Source organism: Geotrypetes seraphini, chromosome 2 (genome assembly GCF_902459505.1).
Source record: "Geotrypetes seraphini chromosome 2, aGeoSer1.1, whole genome shotgun sequence".
NCBI lineage: Eukaryota > Metazoa > Chordata > Amphibia > Gymnophiona > Dermophiidae > Geotrypetes > Geotrypetes seraphini.
The window spans coordinates 142,339,825-142,357,711 of record NC_047085.1 but is presented as its reverse complement, the minus strand read 5'-3'; the positions used below and the strand labels follow the sequence as shown (position 1 = coordinate 142,357,711).

At 40.5% G+C, this 17,887-nt stretch overlaps 1 protein-coding gene across 6 annotated transcripts in view; it reads right to left on the bottom strand.

The window, feature by feature from the left end:
* Positions 1-6,987: 6,987 nt before the first annotated feature.
* ESCO1 (establishment of sister chromatid cohesion N-acetyltransferase 1) overlaps positions 6,988-17,887 on the bottom strand; it is a 70,138-nt gene continuing 59,238 nt past the window's right edge. For all 6 annotated transcript variants that reach the window (XM_033933917.1, XM_033933919.1, XM_033933920.1 and 3 more), the window contains 3 exons: positions 16,667-16,810; positions 15,428-15,615; positions 6,988-8,872 (listed from right to left, as the gene is read on the bottom strand). In XM_033933917.1, coding sequence (XP_033789808.1) covers positions 8,722-8,872; positions 15,428-15,615; positions 16,667-16,810 — 483 coding nt within the window. In that variant the 3' untranslated portion in view covers positions 6,988-8,721. The remainder of the gene's footprint in view (positions 8,873-15,427; positions 15,616-16,666; positions 16,811-17,887) is intronic.

Genomic DNA, 17,887 nt, shown 5'->3' with positions numbered 1-17,887 from the left:
TGTTAGCGCTAACTGGTAGAAACAGGTATCATTGAACAGTACTTGTTTGGTTCAGTTCCTATCGGCCAGACAACACTCCATTCTGTTTAACAGCATTTCATCACCACCAAGGGCACTGACCTGTGGGACGCTACAAGGATCAATGCTGTTCTCTATTCTGTTCAGCCAAGCTGGGTCAATGGACATTCGGTTCTATATCTATGCGGGTGATGAAGCTACTCATACCCATAGCCATAGTACTGAATAAACTGACTACTTGTCTAACATCAAGAAAGGGCTAAAAGCAACAATCATTTCCTGAACCCAAGTAAAACTGAGTTGCTATGGGTCCTTAACCAAAATAGGCAAATACATGACATCAAAATCTCTTTGAACCTTGGAATACAGCTAGATTCAACACTTACTCTGATTCGCCAAATCCAAGCAACCTTCAAGAGCTGCTTCTATCATTTGTGACAACTACACAGCCTCCCTCCTTAAACTGAGAAGGCAAATCTTGTCTCAGTTGTGCATGCCATGATAATATCAAGATTGAATTGTTGTAATGCATTCTACACTGGTCTGACTACAAAGGGTCTGCACCAGCTCCAATTCAGAATGCTGCAGCAAGACTAATAAAAGGCTGTAAACGATGTGACCACAACACACCATCTTTGTAAAAACCTCACTGGCTACAACAGTAAATTTAAAATTGTATGAGCTAGATTCACTAAGGGCACGGATCCGATCCGTGTCCGAGGGGCTGATTCACGAATCGCCATCATCACGCCCCCAAATGCCTGACTGGATCACTCTATAGTGATCCCAATGCATGCGCAGACCATCTGTAGATGGTCTGCGCATGCACTGGCCGAGCATGGCAGATCATTTTTTTAAAACTCTTTTTAACTTTCTTGCAAGCCTGTGGTTTTAACCTGCTTTAAACCTGCGGGTTAAAACCACAGGCTTGCACTGCAGGGAAGGTTGGGAGAGTCAGGGATGCAGGAGTTCGGGCAAGCAGATCGGGGATGCAGGAGTTTGGGGCAGGCAGGAGATCGAGGCTGAAAGCAGGAATTCGGGGCAGAGAGCAGAAAAACAGGGCAAAGAGCAGGGCAGCAGAAGGCAGGGCAGTCGGAAAGGACCTGAGCGACTGGTCCTTAACAGTCGCTTGATTGTGATCGGCCAGCCCAGTCGGTGTTGCAGGGTTTTTGTTTGTCAGCCATTCCCCCTCATTTACATGCACAGATCGGAGGATGATCGGGACACAGGTTAGTGAATCAAGTCGGAGGGAAATCAGGTTGAAAATCGATCGATACATGATCAGTTTGCTTAGTGAATCTAGCCTTATGTTTGATCTTGAAGAACAGAATCTCCCTCTACACACCTTTAAGGTCTCTAAGGTCCTTCCAAGGAGTATCCCTAACCACACCATCACTGAAGGACATCACATGATGTGATACCCACCAGCGAGCCTTCTCTGGAGTAGTTCCCACACACTGGTATGCACTCCCTGAAAGGCTTCACTTAACACAAGACTATATCTACTTTATTTATACAATCACTAATTCTTATTATGTTTTTCCTTCTTTTTAAATTTCCTGTAAACTGTGCCAAGCTCTATATTTATAGAGAAGATGCAGTATATAACTTTAAGGTTCAGTTTAGTTTGAAAGCTTCAATCAGGCCTTTAATGGAAGAAGTAACTACAGTATCTTGCTAGTCACACACAGGAGTGACATCAGCTGCATATACTATAGGACATGTTTTATCCACTCCTACCCTAGATAATTTTCAAGAACCAATCTGATCTCGTGCAACTTTTTTCAAATTAGTCCCTTATTTTCCAACCTCTGTTACTCTGTGTAAGGACGAGCCCCCCCAAAATGTAAGGTTTTGCAGGGGTGATGTTGCAGCAGACAAGCCCCTAATATGTAAGGTGGCGGCCTTACAATCTGCCAGGTACTGGGTTCAATACCCTCATAGAAGGTTCAGTAGGAAGTGAAATGAATGACAATGACAGCCAAGAGTGGTTGCATAAAGAATATATTGTGCAGAAATAGGCTTAATATTACAGAAGACAATGTTTATAAAGATACATCAAGCATATGCTGGGTTACAAATGTACAAATAGAAAGTGGATTTAGTGACTGCTTCTGTGTTCTTGTGAATGAGAGAGAAAAGACAGCTTCCTGAATAGGTGCTGTGAGGGCAAAGAGAGAGAAACAAGAATCCAGAGGAAGAGATGGGGGAGCTGGGGAGGTGACTAGTTTCTTGGATAAGGTATGCTTGCCGGTCCTGTCTTCCGAGGAACAAGCGCAACTTAATGAACCAATCACGCTGGGGGAGGTTTTGGGTGTCATTAGGGGATCCAAGTCTGGGAAGTCACCTGGACTGGATGGTTATACGAGTCGATTCTATAAGAAATTTGGAGAGCAGGTGGGCCCATTGTTGGTGCATATTGCGAATGGGGTTCCACAGGGGGGTCTCTTACCTGGCACGATGTAAGAAGTGGGTATTGTGATTCTCCTAAAACCTGGGAGAGATCCATTAAATTGAGGATCTTATAGACCTATTTCCCTGTTGAATGTTGATGCAAAAATTATTGCTAAGGTTTTGGCTTCACATTTGGGAAAATTGCTGCCAAGGGTGATCCACATGGATCAATCGGGGTTCATTCAACGGAGACAGGTGGGGGATAATATTCGGCATACTTTACATCTGATGTGGAAAGTGAAGCAGAGACAGGACCCTGAGGTATTGATGGCGGAGGATGCGGAGAAAGCCTTCGATCGGGTGTCGTGGAACTTCCTTTGGGCGGTGATGGGGAAAATGGGAATGGGGGGCCATTTAGTGAATGGATTCAAGCATTATATCATGCCCTTAGAGCGTGTCTTCGGATTAACCAAGCGTACACTGATTTATTTTTCAATTGCACGTGGCACTAGGCAAGGGTGTCCATTATCCCCCTTGCTTTTTGCACTCTCTATTGAACCATTGGCAATTATAAGGCATCACCCACATTTGAAGGGGATTTTGGTAGAAGGAATGGAACATCATATAGCTCTCTTTGCTGATGATATCCTCCTGTATATAGTGGAGCCGGAACATGCAGTGCCTCAACTGTTGCATATTTTTACGGAGTATGGGCGAGCTTCTGGATTTAAGATCAACTTAGATAAAACTGAAATTATGAATCTCACACTCAGGGAGTCTGGGGTTCTTGCCCTTTGACGCCGGTTCCCATTTAAGTAGGCATCTAAGGGACTTAAATATTTGGGTATCTATTTGCCTGGGGACTTGACTTGTTTATATGAGGTTAATTATGGGCCGGTTGTCCGACAGATTCGATCGGATTTCCCGACGCTGGCATGGGCTTTGGCTCTCCTGGGGGGGTGGCACATAGCGGTCCTTCAAATTAATATTTTGCCAAGGTTGCTCTTTGTGTTCCAGACTTTACCTGTCCCCATACCGGTGCGGACGTTTAAGCTGTTACAAGCAGAATTTCAGGATTTTATTTGGCAGCATAAAACGCCTAGAATTTCTCAGATGGTGATGTGGGCAGATAGAGCGAGGGGAAAGAAAAGGGTCCCTAACTTCCACTGGTATTATCAAGCTGCGCAGAGGAAGATGTTACTGGAGTGGGAGCTGGGTTCTCATAAGTGGGAGGTGTTGTTGGAACAGGCGTTTGCACCACAGGGTAGATTGACTACAAGGCTTTGGTCTTCTCAGACTGTACAGCAGTGGGCAGTGGAGACTGACAACCCTTATATTCTACACTTAAACTGTGGGATGACATGAAAAAGACTTGTAATAATGGGCTGGGGTATTCCACTCTAGCTTCTTTGAGGGATGAGTCACAATTTTTGGTGGGTAAAACCAATCCTGTCTTTGAGAGGTGGGGATATCTGGGGTTGATGCGTTTTCATGATTTTCTGAGGATGGGGACGGTGTTATCTTTTGAGGCTTTGCAATGCATCCCTGGGGTGAGGGCAGGAGACTATTTGGCTTATCTACAAGTGAAACATTATTTGCGTGCTCAGGGGTGGAAGGGGACATCTCCTATTGAGGCTGAACAATTGGAACAATTCTGGGAGACTTTGCAGAAGGTGCCCAGGACCATATCTGTTATTTACCAGTACCTTAGAGGGTGCGTGGCCCTGAATATGGGGTTCCGCCATCATTGGGAGCGAGACTTGCAATGTACATTCACATCTAAAGAGTGGGATGCCATTTGTTCGGAGGTGGGTAAGGAGACTACTTGTGCTCTGATACAAGAGAATGAATATAAGGTGTTGAGTCAGTGGTATTATACCCCGGAGAGGCTTCACAAGTTGTATCCTCAAACTTCAGATACTTGCTGGCGCTGTCACCAGGCAGTGGGTACATTTCTTCATATCTGGTGGGAGTGTCCTGTGTTAGCTCCTTGTTGTGTGGCAGTGGTGGGGGCCATGTCGCACATGTTGTGGGTTCGGATTCCTGTCACTCCCCAACATTGTTTATTGGGGGTGTCTAATCACTGTGAGACCAGATGACAAACCCGCTTAATGCGAATGGGGCTGGCTGAGATTAAATGTCTCATCGCCAATTATTGGAAGCAATCCCGGGTTCCGGACTTGAATGAATGGAGAGTGAAATTATCTATGTTGGGGAAAATGGAAATATATGTGGCTAAATGTATGGATTATTTGCAGTCAATAGCTACCCGGAATGTTATTACTCAGAAATTGGCTCTAGAGGAGGGGAAGAGGGGAACTTGATCCTATTGTGTTTTATTTGTGATTGGGGGGAGGGGTAATACTCTGTTGTCTGTAATGTGACTTGTTATTTTCTTGAGACCACATGTTGTTGGTGGTTGGTTGCTGATATACCATATGAGTACTTTTTGTGTTGTTTTGCTTGGTTTATTTGTTTGAAAACTTCAATAAAACTTTAAATATTAAAAAAAAAAGAATCCAGAGAGAGAGGAAGGCAACCAAGGGTCCAGAGAAAGAGAGGTGTTGCAGAGAGGAGGCTTTTATAGGTTGGAATCTTATTCTAAAAATAGAATCTATTGTATTTCCCAGTATCTTTCTGTTTATAATTTGTAAACTGTTTGAAACAATGGTTAGCTTAATTGATAAGGAAGGTGTGACACTTGCAGGAATGGTAGATGGAATTAATGTGACTGGCTTCTTTGTCTCATTCAAGTAGCCTAGCTTCTTGATAAACAATTCAGTCTGGCTGGATGCTTAATGTATGTGAATTCTGTGCAGGGGTATTTAGGGTCTATATGCATCCATTCCAGAGTCATATTGATATAATGGCCTATAGGCCTCTGCTGACATTGGTTAGACCAACAGAAAATGCTGACAGCTAGCAATGCTAGGCTGACACTCTGTTTCTTCTATCTATATACTCTTCCTTTGCTTTCACCCTATGCTATTAAAATGTTTTATCGCACATTGTGTTGACAGTGACACGTAACATCTATGCCATACTTTGAATTTGAATTTTTTTAAAATGCTGTAATTGTCTATTTACTTATCTTTGACATATTCTTGCTGTATGCTACCTTGTGAATGCCTTCAAAAAGATGATAAATGCTAGTAGGTTGAGAAATCTTTACCGAGGCTCTCCAGCTTCTCCTAGACCCGGTTCAACTTGGTATCTACAGGTGGCAGATGTTTTTCCAGTGCCCGTTCCACTTCTGCTATCTATCACCTCTGCTGTTATTTTAGCAACCCATGTGGAGCTTACAGATGCACCCATCAAACTGTGCTCCAGATTTGTTTCAGTCTCTCTCTTTCCACTGCAGCCACAACGTCGTGCTGCACGTCCAGCTTTCTAAAGGGTACCATCCCTTGCTAGTCACCTTCACCCAAATTTCACTTTAAATTGTGCCAGAAAAACAGGTTGAATAATGAGAATTTAGGGCAGGGGTTGGGAATAACTTCCCTCAGTTTTTTCCTCCCAGCACGTGACATGGGAAATTTCCCTGTATCCAACAATTTTCTTGCATTAGGGATGTTTTCAGTGTTTATTGAATCCTAAATTCAAAAGCCCTGTACATAAATAAAATAGAGCTGCAATATAGTAAGTCAAGGAAAGGAGATAGGATTTGATATAGGATCAAATCTTCTGCTGGTAATTGTATAAAGCTGTCATTTATATGATCATGGGTATGTTTTTTATTCATGGCCCGACTGCAGTACTTGTTATTGTCTGTGGATTAGGGTTTTTTTCTTGTAATTTCTCAAACATCTTTTTAAATGCATTTGCAGGCATTTGAACAGTTCTCATACAAATATTAACACCATTAGCTGATGTTATGTCTGCAAGTCCAAATTCTAGTTATACACTTAAGTCCTAGTCAGCAAATGCTATTGCAGGAACAATTCCTGATGATGCAAACTATCACAGAATGGTTATCTAAATAGATTTCTATTATAGGGTCTACCAAAACAAATAAATAAATATAATAAGGTTATAAAACAAAAAAAAAAGAAAAAAGCTGAGACTGTATATTCTTTAGAAATTTTATCAAGATTTTTATTATAACATTCTACATTATTTACAGTACATAAAGGCCACAGCAATTCATCAATATATATATATAAATTCTTTTTAAAGGGAAAGGCATTAAGCAAGATAGGTATTGTGCCTTCCAAAATTCATCACATTCATGTGCATTCTCCACATTCTGTTGCTTAAATAATACAATTCAAAATGTATTTAAAGTATGATTTGTTTTATTGAGCTAGCCATCATATTCTACATGATCAATGTGGGATAAGAAACCAAAAGGTTTTGCTTGCACAAATGTTCATACCTTCTGTCATAGCAAATTCTAATTAGCACCATTTGTAAAAATTGTCTTAAGGAGGCCCATAAGTTAAACAGAGTTTACAGAGCCAGTGGCTCAGATGATTCAATACCCACAAGTAAAGAATCGAGACTGTTTTACTGTACAAAGTGAGTATGAAGCAAAGGTCCAAACGTGTCAACACAGCTAGGAGTGTAGCATTGTTGCATAGGTCAGAGGAAAATTTCTACTTTAATAAATCCTGAATTCTTTTCCTGATTTTTCATAAACCACTGTAAATTTGAGATTGACGGAATATAAATGAATGACATGAAATGAATTGTATTTTCAGATAGCAGAATGTGAAAAATAGACAAGGGTGTGAGGATTTTTGCAAAGAACTGCAAGTATCTCACTGAAGTCTACTAATGACAAAATATACCAGTACAGAATGTGAAGAGAAAAATGGAGCCTAGTTCAACTTCATTAGGAGTTGCTTGATAACTTTTGTTACCTTCCCTATTTCTGAATGACAAAGCTTGACCAAGGATAGGAAAGGAGCATCCTCTTAGGTTGAATTGTTCGCTGCCAGTAGAGGAATGTAACGCACCGCTATGCTTCTCCTTTCTAGAGTCTGAGCAGAAAAAGAGTTTAGGACAGCTACATGTAAAGCAGCACGTTCTCTTTAATAAACTATTCAATTACCTCTTTGGATGTAATTTGAACAAATAAAACTGTCATGAAAACCCTGAAGCTTTCTGGCCAGGTATCTAAGTAACCTTGGAGGATACACCCTCCTGCCTTTGGCCATGTATTAGGAACTCAAAGGCTGACATCTTGCAGGCCACAACTCATGGCAGAATCCTTTTGATAAATGGTGATGGTGTAGCCAGTTGAGAGATAAAGTAGCTACAGTTTACTCACATAAATTAGATGAGGGAAAAACTTTTAAATTGTCATTAATTTAAATCCTCCTCTCCCTGTAAAAACATTCTTAAAAGAAACAAAACACCATGAAAACAAACAAGCAAGAATGCTGCAGAGTATGCTATTAACTATTTCTATTACATAATTTGCAGCACCCTTAAAAACTCTCTGCTGTTTATTCTTCCAAAGATCTTGCTCATGTGTGTCACTGCTATTTTCTGTCTATGACAGAGGAATTTAAGTTCAGCTGCATCAGAGATTTCTCCCTGAAGGTTAGCAGCATATACCCTCCCAGGGCAACTACCAGTGCACACAGTTCTAAAGCTTCCACAGCTGTGCTCAAGTTTAACCATTCTGTACATGTTGAAGGATGAATGGTAATCAGGTAAAAGTTTTGGGTATATTTAATGAGTCTGTAATATTTAAAATTGCATAAGATACTATGTAATAAGACCTTTGATTTTGCTGGTCATGTGTATTCCTCAGCTGGCTTCAGTTGTACACCAGTGAAGAAAAAGGCTGAGTACCCAGATAATACTGGTATATTCCCATAGGAAGAACCTCAGCTTATATTTAATTGCTGAGACTGTAGCCTCTATTCATAGTTCACAGTCCATTATGAACAATTGTATGCTGCATGTAAACATGACTAATTATAAAGAAAATACATTAACCAGAATCTTCTGTAAAAGATAAAATATCTGCTTTAAAAAACTAAGCTATTACTGCATCTTTTCCAGTTTTATTAAAAGGAACCACCCTTTGGGTGTTACCAGTCCTGAGTTCTTTTAATAAAAAAAACTGCCCTAGCTCCCATTCAAAATGCCCCTCTGCTAATAAGTGTTGGCGTAAAGTAAACAAGCTCTTTCGGTTGCTGGCGTACACTTTTTTTTTTTCAAGTCACAACACAATCTGAGGTGGAAAAACGGAGATTTCTTTTAGTCACCCGCAGCTCTCATTTTCACACACCAACTCTTAACAGGGATATGTTTTTAAAACTGAAAACCAATCAGCAAGTTCGTAGTAGGTCGCCTTCACCTAGCCAGTTGCTGTCCATTGAGAAAATTATATACTAAGAACTGGCTAGTCCCACAATACTGTGTAGCAAATAGCTTTCCATCCGGAGTTGGGTCAGAGAAAGCAATTTCATCTTTACTCAGATATGAGCCATATATAAAGTTATTTCTGTAAAAAAACAAAAAACAAAAGTATTTATGGTCATGTATTTAAATTTTCAAACGTTACCAAGTTAGACAATACCAAGGGAACTGATCAAAAGCAGGGTTCTCTGGAATAAAGCATTAACATGGAGCAAATGTTTATCTCCACACACTGAAAGAGTAACTTTAGAAGAACAGCAATAGCATCAGTCAAAAGAGAATTAGAAAGTAAGGGGTAATGTTACTGCATGTCCTACAAGGGTAAAATGCCTATGTCATGAGCCATAGGATGTATATGCCTGTTTTTGTTACCTAGTTGGAATAAACATTCTCTTACTTCAAATCTCTGTACATTTTTAAACAAAAGATTCATTCAAAAAAGTGTTCTACTAATATAGTTTTACTTATTAAAGCACACTTATTAAAACATGCACAAAGTTATCTATCCATCTTGTAGGTTTTCCCATATCCTATAAGTGTAATGGAGCCTATGGATCTTTTACTAAAGTCGGTGTGGTTCCCAGCAGAGACATATTGAGGTTGACAGAGAAGTGAGTGCATGAAGCCTTTGCTGTGGCATTTCCCTCCCAGAGTGGTCTCAGTAAAATAGTCCTGGGTCTTGGTCAGTACCCAAAATAATGCTCTGCACAGGTCATGAGTTGGAAGGAGGAGCGGTTCCATTTTCTGTCTCTTGGTTTGAGAAGCAATGTTTTTTGTCTCTAGATTCCTGCTATGACTCCAGAGGGGCACAGATTATAACACTGTAATCAGTCTTGTTCTAATTATTATCACAAATTCCCTATAATTATGCAAAAGGAAGCCTCTGATTGTGTTTTGCCTTTCATGAAGAAAAGACCATCTCTCTTTTTTTAAATCTTTTTATTCATTTTAAAGTTAAAAATAAGTGCAACATATTATACAGACATTTTACACTTTAACAGCACTTAAATTCAATTAAATTATATTTCATAACAAATACATGTATCCTCCGGTATATACCCAACAATTGCTCTCAACCATAATTAAATTAAAAGTATTTCCCCACCCTGGACGTGTATGTTAAAGGGTAAAATCCGTAATCACTCCTTACAAAATTTTGTCAATGGCTCCCAAACATCTTTAAATTTCCTATAATGTTCCTGCTGTATAGCAATCATACGTTCCATTTTAAAAATGTGGCATAAAGATTCCCACCAGAAATTATAATTTAACCAGTTCCAGTTTTTTCAGTTCTTCAAGATAAGTTGTAGGGCAACTCCCGTCATAATAAAGAGAAGTTTATTATTATGGGAAGATATTAGGCTTTTAGCCCTTATTAACGAGCCAAATAGCATGGTATCGTACGTCAATGCCACTGGATTTTCCAATATTTTATTCACATGACCCCAAATGGATCTCCAAAATTTAAGTATCAAATGACAATAGAACAGTAGATGATCCAATGTCCCTACATCGAGATGACAGTGCCAGCATCTGTTAGACTTAGAACTATCCAATTTCTGTAAAAGAACAGGGGTCCAAAAAGATCTATGTAACAAGAAAAACCATGTTTGTCTCATAGATGCAGATGCCATACATCTCATCCTCCAAGTCCAAATTCGTGGCCATTGAGACGCAGAAATCTGCTGCTTTATCTCAATGCTCCAAATGTTACGAAGACCGGTCTTTGGTTTCTTACTCAAAAATTCAGATATTAATTTATACCACTGGGTGGCCTGATGCCCCAGGAAATCTGTCTGGAAGCATAGGACCGGCAAGCTATACTGATTTTTAAGATTTCGCCAATCAGGGAACCCCTTCTGAATGGCTTGCTTCAAGTGCAATCACTTATAATTTTGAGACTTAGCAATACCAAATGTTTGTTGCAGCCGTGAAAAGTCAAGCAGCTTTCCCTCTGATACTACATCATCCAGAGTACGTATACCCGCCTGCATCCAAAACTTCCAGAGGATCTTAAACCCACCAATCTGAATCTTGGAGTTCAGCCAAAGGGACTGACAGGTGGATTTATGAGTCGGAATAGGTGTTAAATTATTAATAAATTTTAATGTCTGCAAAGTGTCCAATAAAATTCTATTGTCCTTATACATCCTAGGTAACTTGATACTTAAAATTTCTATAGCATGCTGGAAATGAAACAGGCAAAATATTAATGGTCTAGGTCCCAACTAACCATTAAATTTCTTTCCTGAGATCCTATGTTTCCTTTCAATTTCTAATGGCACTTTTAAATTAAGGGGGGAGTATTTTTGGTAAGATTTCTTCTCAAAAAGATATAGCATTCTTTCCCTCCACCTCTTCCTTTAATCCCAGTATCCTCACAAATTGCTTCTTTTTGAACGATTTTCAAAATCTTCCATCCATTTTTCCATGTCCTGAAGAACCCTGGGATCTTTTTATTTTGCAGCTGCTCAATTTCCACTTTCTCCATTCAGGTTTCTATCTGTTCCATTCTGGTATGTACCATTTCCACTTTCTGTGCCAAGTTTGCCACTTCTTCCTTCACCGCCGTCAGTTTATCTGTGTTGTCTTTCATCACTAATCTAATATTTCTCAGCTCCTCAGTTAGCTCTATCATGTCTAGAGCATCCACAGGCAGGGGAGTCTTGGAAGGTGTTTTATTTTGCTTTTGTGATCATGATAAACATACTGAGGACCTCAAAACAGTACCTGGCGGGCCACGAGTTTGAGACCACTGGTGTATGTGATAGTAATCCATAGAGAAGATTTAGTTGTTTATAGGTGGGTTTGCTATAGTCCACTGTTGATTTCTAAAGAAGATTAAACATTTTTAGAACGTGCTTCTTTTAGCTTTGCATAAAGACAAATTATGTGCAATTCTGTCATTTACAAATACATGGCTGTTTAGGAATTATAAAATTTAATGTCAGCATCTATGAGACAAACATGTTTTTTTCTGTTACATAGAGTATTATGGACCCCTGTTCGGTTACAAAAATTGGATAGCTGTAAGTCTAATAAATGTTGGCACTATCATCTTGAAGCAGGGACATTAGATAATTTGTTATTCTATTGTCCATATGTTATAGCTTTTTGGAAATCAATTTGGTACCAAATTAATTGTTTATTAGATAATCCAGTGGCATTGTCATATGATACTTTGCTGTTTGGTATGGCAATGAGAGCAAAAAGTCAGATTTCTTCAAATAATAACAAATTATTACTTATAATGACTGGGGTTGCCATTCAAAAAATTACTTATAACTGGAAGAACTGGAGTAGATTCAATTATAATTTTTGGTGGAATTCTCCAAGTCATATATATAAAATGGAAAGATTTATTGCAATACAGAAAGGGTATTTTAAGAAATTTCAAGATGTGTGGGAGCCATTAACAAACTATTGTACTGATTAGAGGACATTTTTTCCCTTAAATTTACAAGTTCAATTGTGAGGGGGGGAGGGTAATTTATTATTACAAATTGTACAAGATATTTGATTATATGATAAGAAAGGGTGGGAGATAAGAGCATATCGTTTGTACCATTGATGATTATTAAGTGATATATTTATTGTTAATTTGTTTGAATATATTGTCACACTTATTGTAAGTTTGAAAATGAATTAAAAAAAAAAAAAAAATTCTATGTTATCTATTCATGTTGTAGTAAAATTAATTCAGATATTTTTATGTAAAATATGAATTTTCAACAGCTGCCTGCCCAAGTCACCTTTCCAAGCTGTCATATAAGAAGTTCTAGCCCCTCACCTAGCTATTACGCATTTATAGATCCCCGATAGAGCCCCTTTTACATGACTGGATCTAAAAGAAGCACAAACTGTGTCTTACTCTTGAGCAGTTCACCCAACATCCCAGATTGAGAAATATAGGGCTCCCTTTACTAAGCTGCGATAGCGGTTTAAGCGCATGCGCTAGACACTAATGCCAGCATTGAGCTGGTGTTAGTTCTAGACGCATAGCGCGTGCTAAAAATGCTATCGCAGCTTAGTAAAAGGAGCCCATAGTGTTTAACCTGGAGGTGTGGAAAAAGGGTCTCTCGAGTCCAAGCCATACTGGGGAGATCAAGGAGCTGCCCCAAACAAACCAGTCCCTTACGTGCCCATATCTCAAACACCTGCCCCTCCCGACCCAGAGAGAATTCCCAGTTACATAGCAAGGGGGTATACCAAGAGTACCTCCTACCCTCCAAAAGAAGGAAATGAGCCTACCGCCAAATCCGAAGAGTCAAGCATACCGTTGATAAAACACCCCATTTGGGTCCTCCTGGGCGAGCCCATGGGCGATGCAACAAGGCATCCAACCCTAGGGCTTCTTGTTCCATATCAACCTATGATTTGTATTCCTGTGTCTGCCATTCCAATAATGCTTGCAATTGAGCCGCCTAGTAGTATTTCTGTAGATGAGGCACTGCCAGACCCCCCTCTAACACGCTCCAATATAAAGTTTGCCTATTGATCCTCGGCTGAGAGTTCCCCCAGATAAACTTCCAAAGAGTACGCTGGGCTTGTGCAAAAATCGGCTATCAACCCACATGGGCAAAGCTTGAAAAAGAAAGAGAAAATGTGGAAGAACCATCATTTTAATTAGCGCAATTCTCCCAATCCAAGGAAAAAAAAAACATACTTCGCCAACAGGCCAAGTCTCTCTGCACTCTCCGAAGAACAGGAAGATAATATTTCAAGTCAAACAAGGACATATTCAGGGTACCCCCAAGTAGCGTAAACCCAGCGGAATGGAAAAACAGCCTTTAAATATTCTACACAATCTGCAGGCACCATTACATTCAAAATTTCCGATTTAGTCATATTAATATGAAATCCGGACAGCCTCCAATAGTGCTCCAAGCTAGCCACTACCCTAGGTAAAGAAGTTTCCGGGTCTGTCAAGGTACATAGCAAGTCATCCGCAAACAGACTAAGTTTATAAGGCTTATCTCCAACCTCTACTCCCCAAACTGAGTTATCCTCTCTAATTTTCTGAGCCAACGGCTCAATTGCCAACACAAAGAAAATGGAGGAAAGAGGACAGCCTTGATGGGTGCCCCTGAAAAGCTGATAAGGAGCTGAATAACTACCATTAACTTTCACACAACTCAACCGTCCCGCGTACAACACCTTGATCCAGTTCAATAGTTGGGGCCCAAACTCAAACTGTGCAAGAACCTTAAACAGAAACTCCAAGGACACCCAATCGAAGGCTTTTTTCACGTCCACAGAGAACAGCAGCATGGACCTACCCTGTCTTATCATCCGTTCTTGTAAAATCAACATCCACCTAATGTTATCCCCCACCTGCCTTCCTGGGATAAATCCTGACTGATCTGGATGTATAAGTCTGAGAACCCAACTCATCAAGCAGTTTACTAGTATACGGGAAAAGATCTTGGTGTTAATCCCTAGCAGGGAGATAGTGTGGTACGAAGCACAAGACAGAGGATCTTTACCCATCTTATAAAGAACAGTGATAACTGCCAAACGCATATAGTAGGGTAGCTGGGATCCCTTCTCCAAGGATTTGAACAGCTGTAATAGTGGCGGCAGTAACAGTTCCTGAAATGACTTATAAAATTATACAGTGAATCTGTCCAAACCTGGTGATCTAAGAGTTTGTTGCGCTTCAATCACCAGACAGTCCAGCAACCGAGTATCAGGCTCAGTGATAACCGGCAAACGAAGTGAGCCCAAGTAATCATCTATGTAAAATATGTATTTTAACTATTTTTTTTTGCAAATGTATACTGAATTGTACAATTGGGTACCTAAGTAAGAACATAAGAATAGCCTTACTGGATCAGACCAATGGTCCATCTACCCCTTCTTCATGGTGACCAATCCAGATCACAAGTACCTGGCAAAAACCCAAATAGTAGCAACATTCCATACTACCGATCCAGGGACATCAATGGCTTCCTCCATGTCTGTCTCAATAACAGACTACGGATTTTTCCTCCAGGAAATTGTTCAAACTTTTCTTAAAACCAGCTACATTAGCCATTTTGGAGGGGCTTTGGGAGGATGGATGGAGGGATTGGTTCAGGGGAGTCGGTGGCGCAGGGTAGGGGGGTCAGCGCAGGGGGCTTTTTTCTTTTTTTAAATGAGGCTGATTGTGTGCAACACGCACACAACATCTGTGCAATTAAAAAAAAAGAAGCCCTAACAGCAGTGACATGAGGCTGCTTCCCCTGTCACTGCTGTTAGGGCTCTGCACATGTGTCAGTCGCTCACTGAGTGATTGATCGGTCACGTTTGCATACAAATCATTTGCATGCAAACTTGATAGCGCATTGATTGCTGCTTGAGAATCGGCCAACAGCGATCCAGTCGGTATCTTTAGTGCATCTAGTCCTTACTGGAAGCTGCAGGATGGACCCATGACAAAATAGAATTGTTGATATTAGGTGGGGAGGGTAAAGTTGGAACAGTTGAATACCTGGTGCCTCTCCAGGCATATGGGAATTCAGGCCAACACATTAAAAATTTTGCATTTTTGAACACCAGTTTTCTGTATTATGACTATATTATTTATTTTTAACAAAACTATGCAGAATGTTTAAATACTGTGTACAGAATTTAAAAATGTTCCTCAACAGTAATGTACCTCAGACACTCTAACATCCGTGAGGCAATTTTCTTCCGACGCATCATTCCAAACACCCATATACGACTGATTCCGCAGATCGCAGGTTCAGGAGAGGTGGAGCAGCACCAAGCTTTCTGCCGCTCAGAAATGGCTCTCTCTTTTTCTGAATCTCCTTCAGCAATCTTCTCATCTATAACCCGATAACCCTGGAAATGATAGTAGCAGTTAAGCTCAATTTCTACTCACTATTTCAAGTATTCTGCAGTTACGATTTCTTTCCAGAACACTGGAAATTATCACATATCCTACCCCCCCCCCCCCAGCTTGGACAAGAGATGGCTGAGAGAGGATATAATTGAGGTCTACAAAATTCTGAATGGTGTAGAACAGGTAAAAGTGAAACGATTTTAACATAAGAATAGCCTTACTGGGTCAGACCAGTAGTTCATCTAGCCCAGTATCCCATCTTCATGGTGGCCAATCCAGGTTACAAGTATCTGGCGATAACCCAAATAGTAGCAACATTCTGTGCTACCGATCCAGGGTAAGCAGTGGCTTCCCCAAAGTCTGTCTCAATAGCAGACATTTCCTTCAGGTACTTCTGGACCTCAGTGAAAAGTGCATGGATTTTGAAAACTGAAAGTACATACTCTCGCTGAAAACAACTCACATACACATTTATATGCTAGATGGTACATAGTTTTTCCATGAAAAACTCCATGCATAAATCTAATTTTTCTGAACTATGTGCTTCAGTGCCAGCTTCTCCTCAGCCCTGCCCCCGGGAATGCCTCTTTTCACTGCAAGAACAAAAGCTGCACATACAGGCTCAAAGACTGTCCTTTAACCTAGAAATCAAATGGACAGTCTTGTAAAAGCCCATTTCTTCCAGCAAAGATCTAGTTTACCAGCAGAAATGGCTTTGAAATAGCCTCCTAGAGTTCTCCATTCTGTACTGCCTTTGACCATGCTACTATAAAACTGTAATGGTAGCATTGCAATTTGGATAGCTGCCCACCTAGACTAAGACCACCAAATGATGTTCAAAAGGAAATAGCTTTGATCATCATTGACCAGATCTTTTACTTGAACCAGTGATCCAGAGATAAAGGAATTGTAATTCTCTGCTAATCTACAAGGCCAGCAAGTCCCCTTAAGATGGACTAACGTTTCAAGGAAAATGATTGACAAATTATCACCTCTTAAATTCAATGGAATCTAACACATCTGTAAAGATAATTTCACTTAGTAACTCACCCACTGGATATGTTCTGCTATTAAACAGCCAGCTACTTTTTTGTCATTTGAAATAAAAAGGAGTGTTTTAGTTCTGGAATGAAGTTTGAGGGGAACCTGCTGGAATCCCAGGTCATTATCTACCATCTCTCTGATCTCTTCCACCTGTCAAACACATACCAGAAAACAATTTACTTACAAGCTTGATTATATACAGAACACATAGCTAGAAATATTAACAGCCTATTTGTAGAGGTGGCATAGAACAGTGTTTCTCAACCTTTTCAAGCCAAGTACCCCTTAAGCCTAACAAATACCAACCGAGTACCCCCCCCAACTCCACTCCTGATTCCACCCCATAATAATAGTACTAATTGTAATGCAATTTCTTCCATCCATTTTTCATATACACACAATATAATCTTATTAATACATAATGGTAACCACAAAATTAAAAAAACACAAAGCACGTAGAGAAAATGTTAATTATTATTTACATTCATTTTTTTCAAAGAGGTCAAGGCAGATGACTAAAATATGTAATGTCACCTCAGTAACAACAATAGAAAAATAGACAAATATAGTGCAAAATATAGACAGCGGATATAAATTCTCAAAACTGACATATTTTGATCACTAAATTGAAAATAAAATTATTTCTCCTACCTTTGGTTGTCTGGTGATTTCTTTCTTTCCTTCCTCAAGCCCAACAATTGTCCCTTCCTTCCTTCCTCATAAGTTCCCCCTCACTGTCTTCCAGTCTTTGTACTCTTCCCCTCCCCCCCCACTCAGGCCCAACAATTGTCCCTTCCTCTCTCCCTTCTATCCTTCTATGTTCCCCTCACTGGCTTCCAGCCTTTGTCCTCTCCCCCCCCCAACTCAGGCCCAACAATTACCGGTATTCCTCCCTCCCTCCTGTGTTTCCCTCACTGCCTTCCAGCCTTTGTCCTCATCTGCCCCCTCCCAAGCCCGCCCGCCCCCTGAATTCAATTACCTCCCACTGCTGCCGCTGTGAAGATACATCAACGGAGCAGCAGTGGCAGGGGGGTTTGGACTCCTGGCTTAGCAGCGGGTTGAGGGAGCCAGCACGGAGCAAATTGATGGGAAAGGCCAGGGAGGACCTCCTCTAGAGATGTCCAGAACTCCCCTCCACCAAGCGCAGCAATCACTGGCAGCATCCATGAGCCACTGAGGTGCCAGCATCTGTGACTCAGGGACGCTACTGCAGCCTGCCAAGTTTGG